Source organism: Oreochromis aureus, linkage group 3 (assembly GCF_013358895.1).
Source record: "Oreochromis aureus strain Israel breed Guangdong linkage group 3, ZZ_aureus, whole genome shotgun sequence".
Taxonomy (NCBI): domain Eukaryota; kingdom Metazoa; phylum Chordata; class Actinopteri; order Cichliformes; family Cichlidae; genus Oreochromis; species Oreochromis aureus.
This window is the reverse complement of record NC_052944.1, coordinates 118,411,203-118,438,077: the sequence shown is the minus strand read 5'-3', so window position 1 is coordinate 118,438,077 and position 26,875 is coordinate 118,411,203. Positions and strand designations below refer to the sequence as shown.

The following is a 26,875-nucleotide window of genomic DNA, read 5'->3' as shown; positions in this document are numbered from 1 at the left end:
GGTTTTTATACAGCTGACTAAACGTCAAACAGAAAACTGATTAAACAGAAGTGTGAGACGGTCGAGAATTTACGCCAGTGTCCTGTTATATTTTACATAGCAAGGAGCAGACGGCCGAGTTTATTAAACTCCACCGAGACAGCGGTGACGTGAATCACAAGGCTAGACCGTCCAATTTCACTGCCGTTTACTTCCGGCCTACCCGACCGTCTGAGGACCCGGCCCACGTAGACCGCGAAGGCCAGGTGCTCAGGAGGATGCAGCCCATGAATTTGGACACGACCATAGAGTTCGCCCCTACCTGCTGCGCCAGGCCATCTAGGACAAAAATAGACACACACACAAAAAAAAAACCAAAGACAAAAAAAGGGAATTAGAGCACATGAATAAGCTTTTGTTAATTGTCTTCAGCAGGGAGAAAGTATGTAAACACCTAGGCTGATAAACATGAAAGTCACCAGGCGGAAATCAGCAAACTGCCGCATTTGATTCCCAAAGAGCTATAAGCTGAAAATGTGATATGTCTTAGCATGGTGTGCCGTGTATCCTTTAAAAAAAAAAAAAGAAAACATGGGGTCCTCGGGCTGTACAAAGTGTACAACCCGAGGACAAAACAAGCCGAAGACCAAAGACTCCATCTCCAGATTAACCGGACATGAAAGTCTTGTTATTAAGAAAGACAAAGTAATATAGCAAAAACCAGACATAGGAAATGTGAAACGCACCCAGCACATCAATTGATCCCTTTATTGTTCACTTTAGGCTCATAAAACTACAATAAACGGTAAAACTTACCAAATATGCATCTGCACAGCGCTGTCTCTTTAAATGCCTTTTTGCTTTGTCTGGTCCTTGGTTTTTTTTCCCTGCCCAGTTGAGTACAGAGGCCAGCTCCTTTGTAATGGCATAAACCATTACACGGCAGACTCGCACCTCCAGTGTGGTCCAGCAGCACCAATCAACGCAAAGTTGCCTCACCTATAGACACATTTTATGAGATGGAATTAGCGTGTCTCATGTCTTAAATGTGTATGCAAGTGCTTGTGTGTTTACTTCATGTAATTGATGATAGAAACACGTCATTTAGTTTTCCTAAAGCCTGATTTTCAAGTCATACAAAGAATAAACCAAAGTATTGGCAGTACAATGTATTTCTATTCCCTTTGTTGGATATTCATTTGTTAGTTCTTGTAACTGCTAAAAGTGTTTACTAGTTTTTGCCTGTCACATATATTTGTTATACCATGTAAACTGTGAAATTCCAAGATTTTCAAACTTGCCTTGTAATAGTGGCCTCACAGAGTCTCTGGAATCTGCAGGGAAAAAAATCACAACAAGATGACATTCAGGAGTATAAATTGGGTTGTTTTTTTTTTTTAGATAAGAGTACAATGACATTGTGATGCAGCTTTAAAACTTTTAAAAGATAATTTTTTAAGTATTTAAGAATACAGACAACTTGTCAAAAAAGTTTCCTTGTGTCAGACACAGATATGTACACAGACACTAGACAGTATTTTATTACCTGGTATTTTCACTCGAGGGGCCTGGGGAAACCGTTTTTTTGTAGGCTGCTCATCCTCTGAGTCCGTATATGTGTACAGGGGATTTGGTCTAAAGAAAAGAAATTAAAAACGGTCTTAAGTAATTGTAAATGTGCTTTTGGCATATTTTTTCCTAAAGTTACAGTTTGATTTCTAACAACACACACAGGAAACGGAGACGTGCAAGAAGGTACAGTACAGGGTGGGCCATTTATATGGTGTCAGGGTTCAAAATGTTGAGGAGGAATTCAAAAATAAGCACAGATCCAGCCTGGTGCAATTAGACGGGATTTTAATGAACACATGTGTGAGTCCGACCGCTGTGCAGATTTCAGCGTCGAACTGAACTTACAATCATTAGACAAAGGCTTTATAGGGTTGGCAGTCTTCCTGTTACCAGGCAGACTCAAACAAAGCATACGTCACTCCAAAACCACAATAACTTTTAACATAGTTTAAAACAGAACATCATCTTCGCGTTGAAGGCAGATGCTTCCTGTCTCCATCCTGCCCAGGCTTATCTTCTGGAACATCAGGTCCACGTTCTGCACAAACTGTCACTCATGCACAACTTTGCAGTCGCAAGCAAAACATGATTCACTCTTACCTACTAAATGAGTCTACAGATGTGTGTGCGTACACGTGCGGGGGCGCGTGCGTGCTGTGTACTGCGTACGTGTCATGACCTCTCTCACTATTTGTGTCTGTATGTGTATGTCACATCTGTCTGTGCGCAGATGCTCTCTGCACCTTAGTTGACCTCAACTCAAGCAGATCTTGACTTTTATGTAAAATATATAAAACAACTGTTTCAATCTAACACAACTACTTAAGGCTTAATCCGCAATAAATGCATAATAAACACCCTGCTCTTAACTTGCACTCACTCTACTTTCGGTTTCACTTCTGCAAAAGCATGTAACTTCAAAAACATGTACTTCCTGTCGCTGCAGTCTACACAGAAACATTTAAGATGATTATATAGGAGCATTGAAAAACATTTAAAATTATAGATTCAACTCCACAGTTTAAAGTGGTTCTTGTTGGACCTGTAATAAAGACTAATATGATACCAATATATTTGAACATCTCAATGCAACATCACTCTCAATCATGAAATGGTAATGATGATTATAAAAATAGCAGCAAATAATAGCAGTAAAATATTTCTCCTCTCTCGATAATGGATACACCATAATAAAATGGGAATGGTTGGTGATATTAAAGTCCTGTTTGTGGCACATTAATATATGTGAGGGGTCAAACTCCTCAAGATGGGTGGTGACCATGGTGGCCATTTAGAAGTCGGCCATCTTGGATACAACTTTTGTTTTTTCAATAGGAAGAGGGCCATGTGACACATCAAACTTATTGGTAATGTCACAAGAAAAACAATGGTGTGTGAGTTTGACCCCTCACATATATTAATATATTAATGTGGCAGAAACAGCTTATTTCAGGAAAAACTTTGATCACTCTTGTGTTTGAAGACCTAGATTATTGATTGACTTAATCCACTCTTGTTATCAATCAGTAACTGCACTGAAACATTTAAACAGTTTAAATGGATCTGTGTGAAACTTTAGACACTAATCAGTGATCTGATGGAACATTGATTGTATCTTTAACTGGAAACAATCATATAAACTCAGTCGCCTTTCAGGTTTTACTCAAGTGACGTCTAAAAAACACAAAGTAAAGCAGCTCCAGTTCAGTTCACTGTAACTGCAAACAAAATTAATCAATTGAAAATATAGAAATTTGCACTATGAACATTTTAGCCATATTTTAAATTATATTTCAAATTCTGAACCTTATAATATCTGCATATGGACACTAGGACGTGAATCATGCATATTGTGCAGTAAAGTATTTGGACTTGGAAGCTTTTCCATGTCTTTGTGTCGCTGTCATGTTCACTTAGAACTTTGTGTTTTTGATTAGTGGATTTGAGTCTGAGTTTTCTTCTTTTCGTGTTTGAAGCTTTAATCATTAATAGTTGTTCAGTGTGTGGTCTCTCGTGTTTCCCGCCTTTGAAGCCTTTGGATTTTTGGTTAAATGCTTTGAATCTTGTTCTTTCTGTATCAGACACACAGTGAACTCAGGAAATGTTCAGGAGTGAAGATCAGAACCACAGATCAGTTGGTTCTGTCTAGAAGATCAGTTTCCACTTATCATGCCTGTTCATGCTTTTCTTTAACAAGGACTAAGATTTATTGATCAAAACAGAAAAAATGATTTAAAAACAGAAGGAACTGAGTGGAATATATTTTTAATAACCTGATAAGTATGCACACTCAGACATGAGGAAGTGTTCAGGTAAACATTCCTCTGCTGACAGCTGATGATTGAGAAGTCACTGATGGAGCCGTGGAGATCATTTTAAAGTTATTTGTGTTTGTTTTTCTTTTTGCTTTGTGCTGTTAACTTTGAGCTCATACATAAATATCATAAAGACAATTTCCTGATTAGGATAATAATTGGTGTCAGTTTGCTGGGCTGTAGTTTAAAATTTATGGGTTTATATTTTAAATGTTTATTATGAGACAGTTCCAGGTCATTTTATGAAGATATGAGAAAATAATTTAACAGGTACGGTAGCAAATTTCTTACTCCATTGAGTAATTAAGTAACGTGCTGTGGTACTTTTTTTTAAAGTAACCAGTAATGTGTAATACATTATTTCCTTTTTGAATAACAGCTCTAATACAATATGTGAACTTTACTCTGACTGAGAATCAGTCTGAGCAGTCAGATGGCATTTTTCTGGAGCGAACACATGAAAGTGTGCCGTACACGCACACACACACACCGATGAAGCCAAGAAGCTGCAGTTTAATCATTCAAGGCTGACAGACTATGAAGTATTTTATATGTTATTAATTGCTGTAGAACAGCAATTAACAGAGCATCTCGTTGGTAGATCCCACACTTGATGGTGACCTGTGCTATTAGCTTGAAGTTGGCCTCTAGTGCTGTACGCCACATCCCCATTGAGTACTGTACATCGCAGTACTGTTATAGTGCTTGAACATCTAAAAAAGTTTAAGTTTGATCACAAAACCTTTAAAAAGTTTAAAATTAGGACCTTAAATTTAATCAGAATTTCCACAGAGAGTTATTAGTAGTTTAGCAGCTCTGATTTTTTTTCTGTCAACAGTTTTCTGAATTCTCCTCCTGATCAACATCTTCATGTAGTCATGTTGGATTATTCATGGGTCTCAATAAAGTTTGTTAGATAAGAAAAAGACTTCCCTGATCAGTCTGTGGTCAAGTCATGTGAAACTTGGAGTGGAAAGCCCATCTGTGTGCAGCATTCAGGAGCAATATTGAAACATCCAGATAAACGGCTGTTTTTCAGAGTTTAAAAACTGTTTGTATCACTTTGAATGACGGCCATGGAAAAGAGGTTCTTGTATTGGTACCAAGCTATGCTGATTTTCACACTGAGGTAATAAATCAGAGTATGTTTAGGGAACTTTACTTTTAATTAGGAATTTTTTGAAAGATACAGAGTCATTTTTTTTATTTTAATGAGAACAGAAACTGCTCAGAGAATAACAGAATGAAATGAGACAAAATTAAGTCCACTTTAAATCTGACGACACAAAAGTAAACATTCAGAAACTCATCTGAAAATCTGCCTCCTCCCCCTTCAACCTATCCTGCTTCAGGTGGAGTCCCGCCTTCTTCCAGGAAGCAGCTCGACGGTGTGTTCAGGTGTGGAGTGGAGCTTGCTGTTCATGTCTCTGTTTGCTTTGTTTCCTCCTTTAACAGTTTTACTGTTTGTTTCTGCTCTGTAATGTTTGGACCAGATGTTCAGCTCTTATTTACTTATTTCTTATTAGCATCATTGTTGAGATGTGAGTCAGAGACTGTGAGAGAAAATCATGTGTTTGTTCATCAAACTGCTTCACAGTGACACTCACATGACCATGAACACAGTGAAGCTGGACACAAACAGCTTGATCCAGGATTTCAGTGTTTCTACAAACTCATCAGTCTGACTGTGAAAGCACAAAGCTGCCGTCCACACAGTCACAGTTCACATCTAAGGAAAACTCCCAGTTTCATGTTCCACAGAGAGCTGACTTCAATGTTCCACACTGGTTATCAGTCCATGACTCTGCAATTAAACATTTCTTTTTTACTGTGATAAAGTTTAAATCAGGTTGTATCAAACTTTAGACATTGATCAGTAACCAGTCATCACCAGTGGGACGTTGTTATTCCGTTTAACTGGAAACTGCAAGAACAAAGAGATAAAATCAGTGTGTTCTTAAGAACTTGACATTCAGGTTTTACTGAAGTAACATCGAAACAACAAGAAGCAAAGCATGGCATCGGCTCGTCTGGCAGCCTTTAAAACAATTTCCCTCAGGATAAATAAAGTATTATCAAAGCAGCTCCAGCTCAGTTCAGAGTTATTCAAAGGAAAGTCAGTCAAAAGAAAATATAGATTTCCACCAACACTATGAACATTTTCAGCCTGTTTTAAATCCTGTGTTTGCTGATAATATCTGCAAATTGAGGCTGAGGCTTACATCAAACAAAAAGCATAAAAAATACTTGGACTTGTCAGCTTTTCCTTGTTTTTGTGTTTTGACAATCACTTTCTTGCTGCTTTCACACTCTGAGGGTTTTGTGTTCACTTTGTACTTTCTGTTCTTAATCAGTACATTTGAGTCTGTTTCTGAGTCTGTCTGCCCCTAATTGAAGTCTTTGGAGCCATCCTATTTCATGGATAAGACCAGAGGCCTCCTTCCACCTTTGGTCTTTGGTCATTAGCCAGTTCATTATTCTGTAGAAATACTTCTTTTAGAGCAGGTATACTCTAAGTGTAGGGTTAAAATCTATCCATGTTCCTTCTCAACACCACATGAGACACAATCAGAAGCACAAATGAACATTACGATTATTTGGTAGACAGTGTTGGGGAGTAAGGGAACACATGTACCGGCGATACGTATTTAAAATACAAAATATGAGTAACTGTATTCCGTTACAGTTACCTTTTTAAAAAGGTGATATTGAGAATACAGTTACTTTGTTGAAATAAATGGATTACACGGTGGTCTTTTCGTGTTTCATATGTTCGGCTATGCTCTCTCTATTTTTGGTAATTCCACACCGGTGGAAACCATAACGTGTATGGCAGTCAATTCTCCCTGCAGCACGGACTACACTGCCCATGAGGCTTCTTTAGTGCTATGCCTGTAACATTCTGCCTATTGCCTTCATATTTAATAATTTTTTGGATAATACTTTAAAAAAAATATTTAAATTGAGACACAGGCATTAGAGCCTCTTAATGCGTGTTTATTTGGGGTCTGTGAGCGAGGGAGGGAGAAAAAGGAAAAGTCCGAGCTGTCACGGAGCAAAAACGGGAGCTGGAAGCATGTAAATATAATAATAACCACTGCAGACAAGAAGAGAGCCTGACGAGCCCAGTTGTAAGTAAGCTATTAAGACTCAACTGTACACTGTGTTAGTGTTTTCCTCCGAAACAATAAGTTCTGTTGGAGCAGCCTTTCAACGCCTCTCTCTGTCTCTCGCTAGCAAAGTTGACCCAGACAACAAAGTAAAGCTAGTTTTCGGCTACCAGCCCAACACGGAACCCACCGTATTAGCCAGAGGTCCCTTTACTACGGTTCGGAGCTGAGGACCTGTTTTATATACGCACAGAATAGTTTTATATACGAGATCGCTGCTAAAAGTGCAGCCTTACCTAATGTCCACCTACTGTTACTCATTTATATTAAGATTTAAAAGTCTAGTTGGTATTGGTATGGCAAGTAAACTTCAGTATCAGTAATAAATCACAGCAATAGGACATTCATGTAGTTGTAAAAAGCATGATAATATATTAAGTATTCCAAAGTATTCAGAATACGTTACTCTCATTGAGTAACGTAACGGAATACGTTACAGAATACATTTTGGGACATGTATTCAGTATTCTGTAGTGGAATACATTTTAAAAGTAACCTTCCCAACACTTTCTGGTAGCAGCATATCAGTCCTTATATATCAGACACTCAGTGAACTCAGTGTGTTGGAAATACTCAGGTGTAAAGATCTAAACAACTTTAACAAAGATGAGATGGTAGTGACCAGAAGATCAGGTCTGAATCTGTCTGAGATCTCATGGTGCTCCTGGTCAGCAGAATGTAAAGAGAAGGGAACAATTTGACTGTTTTTACAAAGAGTAACTCTAACCCTAACCCTGACTTATTGATGAATTATAAAAAAAAATATATTTAAAAACAAGAGGAATGAAGTAGAATGAAGTTTTAACAACTTGTGTAATGTTCCCACGCAGACTGTCACAAAAATTGATGGATCTGAAAGACAGAATAGAAATTCAGACATTTTTATTAATTTTACATAAAGTATATCTGATGTATGATCAGACTATTAATTCTGATGGTGTTAAATCTTATATCTCTGATCTTGGTCTGCCTGTCAGCTTTCTGTTGGTGCAGCCACTGCAGAAAAAGTTTAGTCTCTTAGTTTATACTGACAGGAATAAATGAGTGTGTCACTGTCCCAGAATGCACCATCCTCACCAAGACAGGCAAAGAAAAGTTGATGGAAGGTCTGGTTAATGCTGCTGAAGGGTGAACTGTGATGATGAACTACACAGAACTGTTTCCTTTCTTCAGTTTGACCGAAGTCTGATTAGGTTCTCTGTGTGATGATTTAGGAGTGAGATTTTCATGGCTGATCATCTCTGATTTGAACCAAAACAAGATTTAAAGCATTAGTTCAGCAGTATAAAACCCTGAATAAACAGTCCTTCTGTCTGTATCTACTGTCTGTCTTTGGTTTCTCATCGTCAAAGACTCCGCACAAGAAGTTAGTCACATGAAGATCAACATAAGACACACACAGAAAATCCAAGATTTATTGCAAATGTTAGAGTCTGTTCTCCATTTCAGAGGATGGAGTTACGTTTTCATGTTAGATCCTGTAGGATCAATGGAAAAGCTCTGAGTTCACTAACCAGGCTCAGGGGAATAATTAGAATATTTTCCAAACAGAGACATCCTGCTGTGATCCTTTTTTTCCCTTTTTGTAGACTCTAATATTCTGCTCTGAAATTTACTGACATAATGAAAAAAGGATTTCCAATAGCAAAATACATTTTGTTGGAAAGATCATATGTGTGTTCTAAATAGGATACAGATCTGTGATGGTGTGTGGGACTGTAGCATATTTATTGTTAACTGCTAAGTATGTGACAGTTTATTTCAAGTCATTTTACAGAGTAATGAGAAAGTAATGTACTCCAGAGAGTAATGAAGTAACATTCTGCTTTAAGGATAAGTAGTGAAAAAAGGGTTAATACGTTACTTTTCTTGCATAACTAACCCAAACAGTTCACATCACAATATGAACTTTACTCTCCAACTCAAATGAGCAGTTAATTTTGTTTCTCAAGTAAACACATGAATTTGTGGCCTCAACAGCGTGGAAAAGTGCAGACCATATTTAGTACTATTCACACACTCTGAGACACCACCTGACTCGCACACTAATCAGAATAGAATAGAATAGAATAGAACAGAATAGAATAGAATAATCCTTTAATTGTCCCACAAGGGGAAATTTGGTTGTAACAACAGCAAAAAACAATCTATACAAACAGAACAGGACAGAGGACATAAAACAGAAACACGCACAACTTTTACATATTTACATCATGGACAATAGTTACCAAAACAGAGTAACAGTATTGTACAGTTGTTAAAATTAGAGTACAGATCAGTGGCAGACCCAGCTTGTAGTGTGCAAACAGGGCAGGATACTCTGAAAGATCTTTAAATAGTCAAGAATATTTAGAATAATTAGAAAAGTACAGATTGTGTGATTGTACCTGTGCATTAAAAAGTAAACATGTAACTTCCAATAAGTTAGTGTATATAAACTGAGAAAAGTAATGTGTAATTTATAACAGTAGTAGCTGTTCAGTTGATTAGTGCAAGTTACAGCGCTGATGCAATCATCTATGTTGGGAGCAGTTTTGATCATAAACACACTGTGTGAGCTCGTTCTTTTGACATAGACTTTGGAGCTGAGCTATGACAGTTAGAAAATCTAATGTTTTTACACGTCAGTATGTGAACTTTCATTTCTGACCCTGATTCTTCTCTGGAATTAAAGGGCTTCGGGTTTCCCATACGGTTGGATTGAGACCCCGGAGCCACCCAGAAATCTCACGGAGGAGGATTGTGTTTGTGTATTAATCAGAAAAATGGTAAATGGCCTGTACTTGTATAGCGCTTTACTAGTCACTAAGGACCCCAAAGCGCTTTACACAGTCATCCACCCATTCACATACTGGTGATGGCAGCTACATTATAGCCACAGCCGTCCTGGGGCGCACTGACAGAGGCGAGGCTGCCAGATACTGGCGCCTAAGGGCCCTCTGACCACCACCAGTAGGCAACGGGTGAAGTGTCTTGCCCAAGGACACAACGACCGAGACTATCCAAGCTGGGGCTCAAACCGGCAACCTTCCGATTACAAGACAAACTCCCAACTCTTGAGCCACGATCGCCCCTAAGAAATGTTGTAAAAACATCACCGTCCGTAGACAGGTGTGTCTCCCTGACATTGCGCTCCTCTCTGTGTCTTTGAGGCTGTTTTATCTGCCAAGGCAATTCCTGCAGATCAACGTCACCGTTGTTTACATCCATCCTAAAGTGAATCTAAAGATTCACTCACTACAATCTCTCTCTCTGAGGCCCTGTGGGACTTTAATCGCTGTAACTTAAAGAAAACATTGGGCCGTTTTTATCAGTATGTGAACTGTCCCACACATTTCAATAAGACTCTGGATCTATGTTATGGTTCCATAAAAGGTGCATATACATCTGTGGCAGGCCCTGCCCTCGGATCACAACACGGTGCATCTCCTGCCAGTTTATAAGACTGTGCTGAGGAGAGAGAAGGTAAGGAAAAATCACATAAAGGTTTGGAGTGACGACACCGCGTTAGCCCTGCAGGGCTGTTTTGACTGTACAGACTGGTCGGTGTTTACAGAATCTTGCAGAGACATTAATGAACTGACTCCTCCTGATGTCCTATTCCAGAGATCATTGTTCCTTCAAAAGTAGTGCACTTTTTCCTTAATAACAAAAACTTAAAACTTATCAGGAAGGAATCCAGCAGCAAGTAGAAAAGCTTATCGACTCACTACAATTTGCATACAGGCCTCGTAGAGGTGTTGATGATGCAGTGGTCACTCTGTTGAATTTCCTATATCGCCATCTTGATGGCACCAAAGCTCACGCTCGGCTCCTATTTATTGATTTCTCTTAAGCTTTTAATATTATCCAGCCACATCTTTTAGCTGATAAACTTCAATTTCAATTCAATTCAATTCAATTTTATTTATATAGCGCCAAATCACAACAAAAGTCGCCTCAAGGTGCTTTATATTGTACAGTAGATAGCACAATAATAAATACAGAGAAAAGCCCAACAATCATATGACCCCTATGAGCAAGCACTTTGGCGACAGTGGGAAGGAAAACTCCCTTTAACAGGAAGAAACCTCCGGCAGAACCAGGCTCAGGAGGGCGGGGCCATCTGCTGTGATTGGTTGGGGTGAAGAAGGAAAACAGGATAAAGACATGCTGTGGAAGAGAGACAGAGATTAATAACAGATATGATTCAATGCAGAGAGGTCTATTAACACATAGATGATAACAAGTAAGACTGGTTTCTGAGTTTTACAGCTGGGGTGGACGAGGCTAAGCATCAGGCTTTCAAATGAATTAAAAGTCTGTCTTGGTCTTTCGTTAATTAATAGACTGGTGTGAAAAATTGCTGCCACACCGCCCCTCGGCCTGTGCTTCGGGATTTCTGGTAGTTAGAATGACTCGGGGTGTTGATTCATTTAAACTAGCATAATCATCCTGCTGCAACCAGGTTTCTGTAAGGCAGAGTAAATCGATTTGTTGATCAATTATTAAGTCATGTACTAACAGAGACTTGGAGGAGAGAGACCTAATATTTAATAATCCACATTTCACTGTTTTACTCTTTGGTTCAGATGTGGATACTGTATTGTTCTTTCTTTGTGATTTTTATGTTTAAGTTGTTTATTGCTGGTTTTAGTTTGTTTTTTGTCTTTTTGGGAGCTGACACAGTCTCAATGGAGATGGGTTTTTGGGGGTAGCAGGAGGAGAGAAGCTGCAGAGAGGCGTGTAAGACTGCAACTCTGCTTCCTGGTCCCAACTCTGGATAGTCATATTTTGGGGGTTTAACAAATTGGTCCATATTTCTAGAAATGAGAGCTGCTCCATCCAAAGTGGGATGGATGCCGTCTCTCCTAACAAGACCAGGTTTCCTCCAGAAGGTTTGCCAATTATCTATGAAGCCCACATCGTTTCTGGGACACCACTCAGACAGCCAGCAATTTAAGGAGAACATGCGGCTAAACATGTCACTCCTGGTCTGATTGGGGAGGGACCAGAGAAAACTACAGAGTCCGACATTGTTTTGGCAAAGTTACACACCGATTCAATATTGATTTTAGTGACCTCCGATTGGTGTAACGGGTGTCATTACTGCCGACGTGAATTATGATCTTACTGTATTTACGTTTACCCTTAGCCAGCAGTTTTAAATTTCCTTCAATGTCGCCTGCTCTGGCCCCTGTAAGACAATTGACTATGGTTGCCGGTGTCTCTAGCTTCACATGTCTGAGAACAGAATCACCAATTACCAGAGTTTGATCCCCGACGGGTGTCGCGCGAGTGGGGAAAAACGGTTAGACACATGAACAGGTTGGTGGTGTACCTGGGGCTTCAGTTTAAGACTATGCTTCCTCCTCACCGTCACCCAGCCGCCCTCTTTCCCCAGCTGCTTGGGGTCTGCCGGGAACAGCTAGCGGGGCTCACGCTATCTTCGGCTGCACCAGCTACAGGGGCCTGGCTAGCTACGGGTGAATGAAGGGTGCGGCCGAGTCTCCAATTCAGTAATCCTGGCCTCCAGAGCTGCAAATATGCTACATTTGTTACAGGTATCATTACTGCTAAAGGAGGCCGAGGAGTAACTAAACATCTGACACAATGAGCAGGAAAGTGCAGGAGGGACAGGTGAAGTAGCCATGGTGCTAACGAGTCGGCTACGAGCTAAGCTAAGCTAGCGAAACAGTAAAGAGACAGTGAGTGAATACTTTGGCTATAAATTAGGCAGTGAGCACACAGAAAGGGTGATTCAGATGAAGCACGTTAAGATTATACTATGAAAAAGGGATGTGTCAAAAGATTTAAATTAAATTGCTAAGCAGAAAAGCTACTCAGAAACACCACTGTGTTTGAGCAGGAACAGGAAGTGATACTCTACCACAAAGCGAGCGAACACCAAGTGACAGCGCCACCAAGAGTCAGATCCCAAAATCTGCAACATTTGTGAGGTTACATTAAAAACCAATGTTTGTTAGCACAGTCGCTGGTGCCAGAGACTGCCAGTGACTTCAGTCTGAGGGTTTGAAGTTTCCATGTCTGTGTGATGTGTGGTGTGAAGGCTGCTGGTTAAACTGGGACTCACTGTTTAAAGCACTGAGTGCTCATAGAGAGATGCTCCATGAGTCCCAGTACAGACTACAAACATGGTGGAAACTTGGCTTTGATATCCACACACTCTGCACGTCTGTGAGTAACTGTGATGAAGATGTGCAGAGATCTGTGTACAAACAGGAGAAAGACTGTAAAGACTCTGTGCTTCTAACAGCCTCTGTTAACATATGTGAGGCTGTTTGTTGTTGTTGCCATGGAGCTTTTCACTGTTTGGGTCAGCAGGTCATGTGATCAGGTTTGTTCTGTGAAAGCTGGACGATGGTTCAGTGTCAGGGTTTGTTTGCATTCATCAATAAATATCTAAATAAATCAAAGACTCCATGTTTGTTCTTTCATCATGTGACCTCTGCTCATCCATCTCTGTGTGTATCAGGATACATTTAGTTCATAATACACAGAAAAATCAGAGTTATTGCCTATATTGGCTGGAAATATTCATTTCCAGAGAAAGGACACAAACAGAAGATGCTTACAGGATGTGATGTGACAACACTAATGAACTATTGATGTGTCATATTTGTCCAAGGCATATTTCATTGTTATGGAAAAAGAGAATATTATAATCATGATGACCAGTTGGAGTGGTGATTTCTATGACTTTGTGTATATAATTTGGCATTTTGTACAAATGTAGGCCAATAATAAATATATGGTATGATTTCATTCATTTCAAAGGTTTATTTGCATGACGCACAAACACACAATTGAAAAGTACACATGTATTGTGCATGAAACGAATTCAAACGTGGTGCAGATGTGTGTCACAAGTTGATCTGGCTGTAGGCTGTGGCACTCGGCCAGAGGTGGCGCTGGTTGATTCGAGTCCATGTTAGTGCACACAAAGTAAACTGCACGCTTTAGTTTTGAGCATAAAACGCTGAAACCGGAGATATAAACGTGCGAGGGGAGCGATAACGACGGCAAGAGTCTCCCGATCATTTATTCTCGCTGTCCTGTGAACAACACCGGCGTGGTGTTAATTGTTTGCTGTTTTCGCGATCGTGTCGAGCATGAGGCTATCACCAGGTAAACTCTTGACATTTTTAAACATTTTGTTGTTCAATGGCATCAAGACTGACGGAGTGTGTTTGAGATAACCTCACAAGTGTCACGGATGACATATTTGGCGTTTTTTTTGCTGTTTTGTCGGTAGCAGCTCCTGAAACGCAAGACTGCCACACATCTGTTTGACCAACGCCAGTTGATCTAAACGCCAGTTGATCTGGAACACCGGCGCACCCCGCCGTGACAACTGGAGGGAAAAAAGATCAGATGATCCACTATGAGGAGCATTTGATGACAGTAGGGAGAAAGAACTCCTTTTTACAGGAAGAGAACTCCAACAGAACCAGGATTAAAGCATTAAAATCATTAAAAAAGGAGGAGAAAAAGGCTTCTGTGGATGATGACTAAAAATAATAATTCTCCCTCTCTGTCTGTTAGAAATGATCCCTGGTTGTCTCCTCTTCACCAGGATTTTTGTGAAACAGATTCCAGCCATGTGAGCAACAGAAGATATAAGTCCAGAGATCCACTGTATTATTATACTTCCAAGTAAGCTTTAACAAAGTTGTGATTGTGACATAAATGTTTTCATTGTTGCTTTTCATGAAGGTTTTGAATACATACACCATATTATTTTTCAGTGTTTCAGTCACTCAAATTCACATTTAATTAAGCCACTCTGAGGATGAAGTAGGGAGTACTGTGTTGCTGACTCACTCTTAAAAAAGCAGTTGTCACAGTACTGGGTCTGTGACAGTGTTTTGTGTTTCTTGGCTGAATTATATTCTTAGATTATTGTTATTCGTGGTTTTTGTTCTCTTTATTGTTTTCTGCTTGTGTTATATTCTTAGTTTCTAGGATTTAGGTTTCTGTTACTTTGCCTTCCCCGTGTTCCACATCTAGTCACTCTTGTTTCCATGTTCCCTCTGTTTCTGATTTCCATCTTAGTTCTGCACTTCTAGTTTCCCAGTGTTTTTGTTCTTAGTTTCTAACTCAGGGTTTTGTTTTGTTTTGTGTGAGTTCATGTTTAAGGAGGAGCTTTCCCAGTAAATAAAGCAGCCATTCTAAGTTTACCTTTTTGTGTTTGAGTACAGCATTTGATTCCACTTCCTGCCTACAACGTCACAGCCTTGGAAGCAATCAATTAGCAATTTTCCAAACATTTTCTATTAAGCATTTGTATTTCAATGTGTATTTCAGTTTTTGACCAACTCACCATGCAGCCAGACCGGTAACGAGGTCAATATATTTCCTGCTATTTATTATACAACTCCCACATGACATATGTGCTAACCATAATCCCTGGAATAGACATGCAACACCATACACACACTTAATGGTGTCAAATTTTTTATTCACATGCTGCTCCTAAACACATCTTTTTGTGGGTCCATTTTTACCTGCAAATGTAATTGACATGTTTGACTGAATTCTAGAGTTTAAATGTAGTATTGATGCACAAATTTGTTCAGGATTTTTTTATAAAGCAGGTATTCAAATTACTTGAATCATTGCAGCTTTAATATATTATTAAATGGCAATTCAAGGGTTACTTTACTCAGTGTTTCAAGTAATTATTCATGGTTTTTCCACAGAGTGGACCAGCAGAGCTCAGAGCTTCCCAGTGGTCAGTCTGCCCAGCAGCATCAAACACAGCTGGACTCCATATTTATGGTCTGTACATGCACAACAACTACTGTTACATCTATTCTGTTCACAGTCATCTCCATGCTGCTCTTTGTAGACCAGTGGATTGTCAGTGTGTCCAACATGGATCTGATGTTTGGCTCCATGATTTCAGTCTGATTGGCTCATTCATAAATATTCTGTTCCAGCTGCTGGAGGACAACATCATCACTTTTGTGAAGAACGAGCTGAAGAAGATCCAGAAGGTTCTGAGTCCAGATTACCCAGAATGCTTAGAGAGTCAGAGAGACGATGAGGAGTTAATGCAGGGTGAAGATGAGGAACAGAGGTGGGACAGCACAGAGTCATTTGTCAAGATCACAGTGAACTTCCTGAGAAGAATGAAGCTGGTGGAGCTGGCTGAGTTTCTGCAGAGCAGTAAGAGTATTTCTCTGAACATGTAATATGCTATAAAGATGAAATATTTATGTGTGAAGAGATGGAGAAATAAGTATTTATGTTCATACTAAAATACTAACTTTGTGGCAGGAGAAATTGACATGCGCTCCATGGGGTTAAAATGATGCCAGTTTAAGAAAAAACTGAAGAAAATATTGGCATTTAAAAATAATAATGAAACACAAAATATTAACACTGATTCTGAAATAAATGTACTGAAAAATATTGCATTGCAAGTGAAGGCAAGGCAAGGCAAGTTTATTTATATAGCACAATTCAACAACAAGGTGATTCAAAGTGCTTTACAGAGACATTAAAAACAAAAACAAATAAAAAGCATGATTTAAAATTGATTAAAAAAACAGTACATAAAATCAGAACAGCAGATAAAATCAGTAGTTAAAATTTAAGTTTTGAAATTTAAGCTTAAAAGTGTGGATTTGGTGCTTTATTCAAATGCAGCTGAGAACAGGTGGGTCTTCAACCTGGATTTAAATAAACTGAGTGTTTCAGCTGATCTGAGGATTTCTGGGAGTTTGTTCCAGATATAAGGAGCATAAAAGCTGAATGCAGCTTCTCCATGTCTGGTTCTGACTCTGGGAACTGATAAAAAACCGGATCCAGATGACCTGAGGGATCTGGAAGGTTCATACTGGGTCAGAAGGTCACTGATGTATTTCGGTCCTAAACCATTCAGAGCTTTATAGACCAGCATCAGAACTTTAAAGTCTATCCTCTGACGGACAGGCAGCCGGTGTAAAGACCTCAGAGCTGGACTGATGTGGTCCACTTTTTTGGTCTTAGTGAGGACTCGAGCAGCAGAGTTCTGAATGAGCTGTAGTTGTCCGACTGATTTTTTTAGGTAGACCTGTAAAGATGCTGTTACAGTAATCAAGCCTACTAAAGATGAATGCATGGACTAGTTTTTCCAGGTCCTGTTGAGACATCAGATCTTTTATCCTTGAAATATTCTTGAGGTGATAGTAAGCTGATTTTGTTATTGTCTTAATGTGTTTTTCTAAGTTTAAGTCTGCATCCATCACTACACCCAAATTTCTCGCCTGGTTTGTGGTTTTTAGGTGTATAGATTGAAGTTCTCTGGTGACCTGTAATCGTTTTTCTTTGGCACCAAAGACTAATACTTCAGTTTTGTTTTTGTTTAGCTGGAGAAAGTTGTGGCACAACCAGTCATTAATTTCCTCAATGCATTTACCAAGAGCCTGTACAGGGCCTCGGTCTCCTGGTGACATTGTGATATATATTTGTGTGTCTTCATGTAGCTATGATAGTTTATTTTGTTGTTCTTTATAATCTGTGCCAGTGGGAGCATGTAAATGTTGAACAGAAGGGGTCCCAAGATGGAACCTTGGGAACTCCACATGTGATACTTGTCTGCTCAGATGTGAAGTTACCTATTGATACAAAGTATTTCCTGTTTTCTAAGTATGTTTTGAACCAGTTTAGTACAGTTCCTGAACGACCTGCCCAGTTCTCCAGTCGTTTGAGTAATATGTTGTGGTCAACTGTATCAAATGCTGCACTGAGATCCAGTAAAACTAAGACTGACATTGTTCCACTGTCTGTGTTCAGACATATGTCATTAAACACTTTGGTCAGAGCGGTTTCAGTGCTGTGGTTCTGTCTAAAACCTGACTGGAAGGCATCATAGCAGTAATTCTGTTTTAAGAAGTAATTGAGCTGTTGAGAAACTGCTTTTTCAATGATCTTACTTAAAAATGGGAGATTTGAGATCGGCCTGTAGTTGTTCATTTGTGTTTCGTCAAGATTGTCCTTTTTCAGTATAGGTTTAATTACAGCAGTTTTTAGTGGTTCTGGAAACACACCTGACATTAAAGAAAAGTTGACGATCTGTAACAGGTCTGACTCCAAAGTCTTTGAGACCTTTTTGAAAAAACTTGTTGGCAGGACATCTAAACAGCAAGAGGAGGAGTTCAGTTGACCTAAGATGTCCTCCAGGTCTTTGCTGTTAATAGGGTGAAACTGTTTGATGGTGTTTAAACAGTTTTTCGGTGGACACAGTATGTATCCTGAATCTGCTGTTGATGTACTAATTGCTTGTCTAATCTTTTGGATTTTTTCTGTGAAGAATTTGGCAAAGTCATTGCAGGCCATGGTCGAATGAAGTTCAGCTGCCACTGACACAGGAGGGTTTGTTAGCCTGTCAACTGTAGAAAATAAGACCCGAGCGTTATGACTGTTTTTAGTGATGATGTCAGAGAAGTAGGACCTTCTTGCACTCCTCAGTTGTAAATTATAATTGTGAAGTTTCTCTTTATAGATGTCATAATGAACCTGGAGGTTTGTTTTTCTCCATCTGCGCTCAGCTTTCCTACACTCTCTTTTTTCATTTTTCACCAGTGTGGAGTTTCTCCATGGAGACTTCTTCCTTCCAGAGATAACCTTCACCTTAATGGGAGCAATAGTGTCCATTACATTTAACATTTTACCATTGGAGCTAGTGACGAGCTCATTGACTGAACCTCTGGACAGGTCAGGTGTTAATGGGAAGACCTGGTTAAAGATCTCACTACTGTATTCAGTTATACACCGTTTTGTGATCACTGCTGTTGATATATTTGTGTGGGCTGAGATTTTACTTTCAAAGAAAACACAGTAATGATCAGACAGGCCCACATCAGACACAGTAACCTTTGAAATGCTCAGGCCCTTGGAGATCAGTAGGTCAAGAGTGTGTCCTCTATTATGTGTGGCCTCTGTTACATGCTGACTCAGCCCAAAGTTGCCCAGAGTGTTACTCAGGTCTTTAGTCCCTTTTTCCTGAGGGTTGTCCACATGGATGTTAAAATCCCCAACAATAATTACACAGTCGAAATCAACACAGATCACAGACAGCAGTTCACTGAGGTCATTAAAAAAGTCTGTGCAGTGTTTGGGAGGCTTGTAAACATTAAGAAACACAACTTTGGATGGGGCCTTCAGCTGTAAAGCCACATATTCAAAAGACTGAAAACTTCCAGGAGATAGATGCTTACATTGAAATGATTCATTAAATAAGACAGCCACCCCTCCTCCTCTCCTGCTCACCCTGGCCTCACTGATAAAACTGTAGTTAGGAGGGGTCGACTCGATGAGAACAGCTCCACTGTTACTTTGGTCCAACCAAGTTTCAGTTAAAAACATAAAGTCAAGGCTGTGCTCGGTGATTAAATCATTAATTAAAAATGTTTTCCCAGCTAAAGATCTAACGTTTAATAAAGCCAACTTAAGTGTTTTAGAGGTATTATTTGCCCCCTCGTGTTTGGGAGCAGTCTGTGGCACACAAGGTATGTTTACTATATTTAAAGATCTTTTAGAGTGCAGCTCTCTGTGTTTTGACCAGGCCACGTCTCCTTCTGTCACCTAAAAGTACAGAAATTTTAAAACCTTCTAGTAAACAGGGTCCCAGCTTCTCCTGGGAAAAGTCACCACTGTCATAATCCTCGCAGCCCGGACCCTCCACACATCACACATCAGACTGCGGAGACAGAGCATGAAGGTGGTAAGGAGGAACTAAGGGGGGCGAGGCTGGGCAATGTAACTTCGATTGCTCTGTTGAGAGCGGGGGTCGATGGTCGATGGTGACAAAATAATTTAATTAAATACACCATTAAACAATTAATTAAATGTGTCAATAATTAATTAAAATTGAAATTAATTAATTAAATAAATATTTATGACACATTTAATAAAATTATTATTGACACATTTAATTATTTATTTATTTCCCATTTTAATTGATTAATGACACATTTTTTAAATTCATTTTGGCAGTCTTGACTCCAGCGGCTCTCATCATGAATTCATTTTATCATGTCAGCCTCACCCATCAAAGCTAGGAGGTGGGATTGCAACTCGTCGAATATCTGATTGGTTACCGTGCAATGTAAGTCAAGACAGGTCGATCCTAGATGATGGTCAACAGAACATCTGGCACAGGACAGCTGTGATGAAAGAAACGGAAGAAGTTTCTCCAAAATGTTGGACCAAGAAAACTCAGCTTGGTCCTGATGGTCTCCCTCACCAGTTTTCCCCCAGGGTGAATGTAACTGTTGATTATAATTATTAAATGAAAAGAACAATTTACACATCTTTTCTAAAGTCATTGCTTTAGAGAGGGGAAAATCAACAGACCTGGCGTAGATGGCACTGTTTATGTGATGGCATGCCAAATCTGGCCCGATTGTGCTTTGGTTTATGTGACCCAGGCTCATAGAAAACAGGTCTGGTCCGGATCCGGCATCAAGCTGGCACTTCTGACTGAATGGTGTCATGGCAGGGTGTATGTCGATGAGATGTGGGCCAGGTCTGGCAATGATGGCGCTATTTATGTTCCTATTTTATTTAGAAGACCCAAATGCTATGTCGCAAAGCTATACTGCTGTGGTAGCCAACGTTTCAAATGCAGGTTTGACAGGTTTGTGAGTGTACACTTTATCCCATACCTCGTTAGGGTTTCCTCACGTTTACCACTGGGTAGCTGTAGCTCAGGTGGTAGAGCAGGTCACCTACTGATTGGAAGGTTAGTGGTTTGATCCCTGGCTTCTCCAGTCTGCATGTCCTGAGTATGAATGTAGTTGAGAAGTACTCAGTTTATAGAAAGTAGGTGAATGTGGCATGTTGTCTAGAGCAATTTGAGTAATTTGTGAGAGTAGAAAAGCGCTACATAAGAGTCAGTCCATTTACTGTCTGAGCAGAGCTTTTGGTGGGCCAGATCTGGGCCCTACCAATTTTGCTATGGGGCTATGAGCAAGCACTTTGGCAACAGTTGGAAGGAAAAACTCCCTTTCAACAGGAAGAAACCTCCGGCAACACCAGGCTCAGGGAGGGGCAGGGCCATCTGCTGCAACCGGTTGGGGTGAGGGAAGGAAGACAGGAGAAAGACATGCTGTGGAAGAGAGACAGAGATTAATAACAGATATGATTCGATGCAGAGAGGTCTATTAACACATAGTGAGTGAGAAAGGTGACTGGAAAAGAAAAACCCAATGCATCATGGGAATCCCCGGCAGCCTACAACTATTGCAGCATAGCTAAAGGGGGATTCAGGGTCACCTGGTCCAGCCCTAACTATATGCTTTAGCAAAAAGGGAAGTTTTATGCCTAATCATAAAAGTAGAGATAGTGTCTGTCTCTCAAATCCAAACTGGAAGCTGGTTCCACAGAACAGGAGCCTGATAACTGAAGGCTCTCCCTCCCATTCTACTTTTAAATACTCTAGGAACAACAAGAAAGCCTACAGTGCGAGAGGGAAGTGCTCTCGCACTGCTCTCTCTTTTTAGTCCTTATCAGTACTCTTGCTGCAGCATTTTGGATTAACTGAAGGCTTTTCAGGGAGTTTTTGAGGACATCCTGATAATAATGAATTACAGTAGTTCAGCCTAGAAGTAATAAAAGCATGAACTAGTTTTTCAATCTGAGACACAATGTTTCTAATTTTAGAGATATTGCTCAAAAGGAAGAAAACAGTCCTACATATTTGGTTAATTTGTGCACTGAAGGACATATTCTGGTAAAAAATTACTCCAAGCTTTCTCACAGTGTTGCGGGAGGCCAAGGTAATCCCATCAACAGTAGGAATGTGGTTAGATACCATATTTCTAAGATTTTCAGAGCCGAGTACAATAACCTCAGTTTTATCTGAATTAAGAATCAGAATGTTAGAGAGTTAGAACCCCACTTTTCAGTTATTCACTTGTAAAAAATGTTTGGAATCATGTATGATTTTCGTTCCACTTCTCACGTGTACACCACTTTGTATTGGTCTTTCACGTGGAATTCCAATAAAACTGATTCATGTTTGTGGCTGTAATGTGACAAAATGTGGGAAAGTTCAAGGGGGCCGAATACTTTTGCAAGCCACTGTAAACCCACACAAAACATGAGAACACAAAACCTGAGAACAAAAGCCTAAACCAGAATCACCGAATAATAGATAAATAATAATAATAATAATCACCATCAGCAAAGCACCAGAGAAACAAAACGATCATTCAAAAATAAACCAAAACACAAGAACTCAAAATGCTGGGTCGAACCAACCCAGAACCGTGACGGTTGTGTTCCAGCTACAGGGGAATCACACTCCTCAGCCTCCCTGAGAAAGTCTATCCCAGGGTGCTGGAGAGGAGAGTTCATCCTTTAGTCGACCTCAGATACAGGAGGAACAATGCGGTTTTCATCCTGGTCGTGGAACACTAGATCAGCTCATCATCCTCTCAAGGATACTTGATGGTTCTTGGGAGTTTGCCCAAACAGTCTATATGTGTTATGTGGACTTGGAGAAGGCATTCAACCGTGTCCCTCAGGGGGTCATGTGGGGGGTGCTCTGAGAGTATGGGGTGTCTGGCCCATTGCTATGGGCCATTCAGTCCCTATACAACCGTTGCAGGAGCTTCATCCGCATAGTCGGCAGTAAGTCAGACTCGTTCCTGGTGGGTGATGGGCTCGGCCAGGGCTGCCCTTTGTCACCAATTCTATTGATAATTTTTATGGACAGGATTTCTAGGTGTAGGCAAATGGCAGAAGGCTTTCACTTTGGTGGTCTCAGGATCTCATCTCTGCTTTTCGCGGATGATGCGGTCCTGTTGGCTTCATCGGGTGGTGGCATCCAGCTCGCCTTGGAACGGTTGTTCACGAGTGACGGGAGAAGGAGATCGACAGACGGAGTGGTGCTGAGCCTGCAGTGATGTGGACGCGGTACCGGTCTTTTCTGATGAAGAGAGAGCTGAGTGTAAAAGCCAAGCTCTCAATTTACTGGTCAATCTACGTCCCTACCCTCACCCTATGGTCACGAGCTGTGGGTGGTGACCGAAAGAACGAGATCGCGGATACAAGCGGCGGAAATGGGCTTCCTCCAAAGGGTAGCTGGCCTCTCATAAGAGATAGGGTGAAAAGTTCGGCCACCTGTCAGGGGCTCAGAGTAGAGCCACTTCTCCTTCACATCGAAAGGAGCCAGTTGAGGTGGTTCGGGCATCTGACAAGAATGCCTCCTGGGTGTGAGGTGTTCCGGGCATGTCCCATTGGGAGGAGGCCCGGGGCAGACCCAGGACACACTGGAGAGACTATATCCATCGGCTGGCCTGGGAACGCCTTGGTGTTACCCCGGACAAGCTGGAGGAGGTGGCTGGGGAGAGGGAGGTCTGGGCTTCTCTGCTTGGGTTGTTGCCCCCGCAATCCACCCCGGATAAGCGGAAGAAGATGGATGGATGGATAGATGGATGGAAGTTAGAGGCCATCCGGGTCTTATGTCTTTAAGACATTCCTGCAATTTGTGTGTTATCTGGCTTCATGGACAGGTAAAATTGGGTGTCATCTGCATAGCAGTGAAAATGTATGCTATGTCTTCTGATGATACTGCTTAAGGGAAGCATGTATAATGTAAACAGAAATGGTCCTAGCACTGAACCCTGTGGAACTCCATAATTGACCTTAGTGTGTGAAGAGGACTCTCCATTTACATGAACAAATTACAGTCCATTAGATAGATTTGATACAAACCACTACAGTGCAGTACCTGTAATACCTATGGCATGCTCTAATTACTCTAATAGGATATTATGGCCAACAGTATCGAACGCTGCACTGAGGTCTAGCACGACAGGCACAGAACAGAGATGAGTCCACTGTCATAGGCCATAAGAAGATCATTTGTAGCCTTCACTAAAGCTGTTTCTGTGCTGTGATGAGCTCTGAAACCTGACTGAATTAGCTGAATTAGCTAAGACGGCTGGATCTAGAGATGGCTTTTTAAGTAACGGTTTAACTACTGCTAACTTGAAGGCCTGTGCCCACATAGCAAAATTGGTATGGCCTATATCCCGCCCACACAATATGCCCAGATGTCAGCTTAATGTGTACCTTATACAAGCCATGTAATAACAACATGTGCCGGAAAATAACAGTGCAAAAGTAACATGACAAAACCCATTTCAGACAATGCATGTCCCTTACTATAACACTGGGTCACTTTTTGCAAAAAATTTTTGTGCAATTTTGCATGCTGTTTTTTTTTAATTTTATTTAATTTTATTTTTTTTATTTATTTATTTATTTATTTATATTTTGGGGGGTTAAACAGAGCATTCTGTGTCCTGATTGGCTAAAGGCCAATGTCAATCAATCTCATGCTGTCTCCTGTACGGTACAGAATGTGTTCAGCTTACCAAATTTACATCTTACCATCTTTGCTGTCAGTGTGACTCTGAAGTACTGTACTTTATGTTTCTGAGGCTATGTTCACACAGCAGGTCTTAATGCTCAATTCCGATTTTTGGATCAAATCTGATTTTTTTGTCTGGTTATTCACACTACAAATAAAATGTGACAGCAAAAGTGCCAATTGAGTCTAATAATAGATCAAATGCTGTGTTGAGGCTGTCATTTTTAGCATAAAAAGTCTGAGAAATCAGACAGAAACTCTGTTTAATGCCTAGGTGGACGATAGATGATAACAAATAAGACTGTTCTTTGAGTTTTAAATCTGGGTGGTCAAGGCTAACCATCAGGCTTTCAAATGAATTAAAAGTCTATCTGGGTCTTTGGTTGATTGATAGGCTAGAGTGGAAAATTGCTGCCACATTGCCCCGTTGGCCTGTGCTTCAAGGTTTCTAGTAGTTCGAGTGGTTCGGGTGTGTTTATTCATTTAAACTAACATAATCATCTGGCTGCAACCAGGTTTCTTTAAGGCAGAGTAAATTCATTTGTTGATCAATTATTAAGTCATGTACTAACAGAGACTTGGAAGACAGAGGCCTAATTTTTAATAATCCACATTTCATTGTTTTACTCTTTGGTGCAGATGTACCCACATAGCAAGCAGGTCTGGCCCGAATCTGGTATCAAGCCGGCACTGCTGGCTGACTTCTGGCATGATAAGACATATGTCATGCAGATATGGGCCAGGCCTGGCATAGATGACACTCTCTATGTGATGGCATGCCACATCTGGCCCGATTGTGGTTTGGTTTATGTTGCCCAGTCCCATAGAAAACAGCTCTGGCCGGGATCCGGCATCAAGCTGGCACTTCTGACTGATTGGTGTCATGGCAGAGTGTATGTCAACTAGATGTGCGCCAGGTCTGGCAATGACGCCACTGTTTATGCGATGGCATGCCATATCTGGCCTGATTGTGGTTTGGTTTATGTGGCCCAGTCCCATAGAAAACAGCTCTGGCCGGGATCCGGCATCAAGCTGGCACTTCTGACTGACCGGTGTTATGGCAGGGTGTATGTCAACCAGATGTGGGCCAGGTCTGACAATGATGCACTATTTATGTTCCTATTTTCCTATTTTAGTTAGAAGACCCAAATGCCATGTTGCAATACTATACTCTTATGGTAGCCAATGTCTCAAATGCAGGTTTGACAGGTTTTTGAGTGTACACTTTAAAACTTAGTGAGGGTTTACTTATCTTTGCCAGTGGGTGGCTGTAGCTCAGGTGGTAGAGCAGGTCACCTATTGATCGGAAGGTTAGTAGTTCGATTCCTGGCTCCTGCAGTCTGCATGTCCTGAGTATGAATGTAGTTAGGAAGCACTCAGTTAAGTAAAAGTGTGTGGTTGGGTGAATGTGGCATGTTGTATAGCGCAGCGGTCCCCAACCTTTTTTGCGCCACGGACCGGTTTATGCCTGACAATATTTTCACGGACCGGCCTTTAAGGTGTCGCGGATAAATACAACAAAATAAAACTAGTACCGGTACCGAAAAAAAGAAGATTTATTCATAACACACGTGAAAAGACCCAGGGAAACCGAGTTAACGATAAAAACGATAACAAAATAACGCTGAAAACCAATAAAAACCCTGAAAACCATACATTTCACACCTGAGCCTCAACTCTCGCGGCCCGGTACCAAACGACTCACGGACCGGTACCGGTCCGAGGCCCGGGGGTTGGGGACCGCTGGTATAGCGCATTTTGAGTAATCTGGGAGAGTTGAAAAATGCTATACAAGAATCAGTCCATTCACTATTATGCACATGTTGTTATTACATGGCTTAATTAAGGTACACATTAGGCTGACATCTGGGGCCAGAGCTGAACTGTTCTGAGCCAGAGATGAAACTGTTCAGGGCCGGCACAGGGCCAGCAGTGTGTCTGCAACTGGCCATGTACTGGCCCATGTGTGGGCCACCTCTGGCAAACCTGACCTGGGCCACCAAAGGGCCGTCATTCTTTACGGTATGTGGGCCATGTGTAAGCACATTGTGTGGGCCAGATCCAGACCATAGCAATTTTGCTATGTGGGTAGATACTGTATTGTTCTTTCTTTGTGAATTTTCATGATTTTGATGGATTTTATGGGATTTTTTTTTATTTTGTCCTTTTGGGAGCTGACACAGTCTCTATAGAGATGGGGTTTTGGGGGGCAATGGGAAGAGAGAAGCTGCAGAGAGGCGTGTAAGACTGCAACTCTGCTTCCTGGTCCCAACTCTGGATAGTCATATTTTGGGGGGTTAATAAATTTATCCATATTTCTAGAAATGAGAGCTGCTCCATCCAAAGTGGGATGGATGCCATCTCTCCTAACAAGACCAAGTTTGCTCCAGAAAGTTTCCCAATCATCTATGAAACCCAAATTGTTTTTTGGACACCATTCAGAAAGCCAGCAATTTAAGGAGAACATG

At 40.7% G+C, this 26,875-nt stretch overlaps 1 protein-coding gene across 1 annotated transcript in view; it reads left to right on the top strand.

Annotated features, from left to right (window-relative positions):
* The first annotated feature begins 15,360 nt into the window (after positions 1-15,360).
* The window catches only part of LOC120435153 (NACHT, LRR and PYD domains-containing protein 3-like), a 36,024-nt gene continuing 24,509 nt past the window's right edge, over positions 15,361-26,875 (top strand). Inside the window, exons 1-3 of the mRNA XM_039604167.1 lie at positions 15,361-15,374; positions 15,739-15,817; positions 15,979-16,207. Coding sequence (XP_039460101.1) covers positions 15,361-15,374; positions 15,739-15,817; positions 15,979-16,207 — 322 coding nt within the window. The remainder of the gene's footprint in view (positions 15,375-15,738; positions 15,818-15,978; positions 16,208-26,875) is intronic.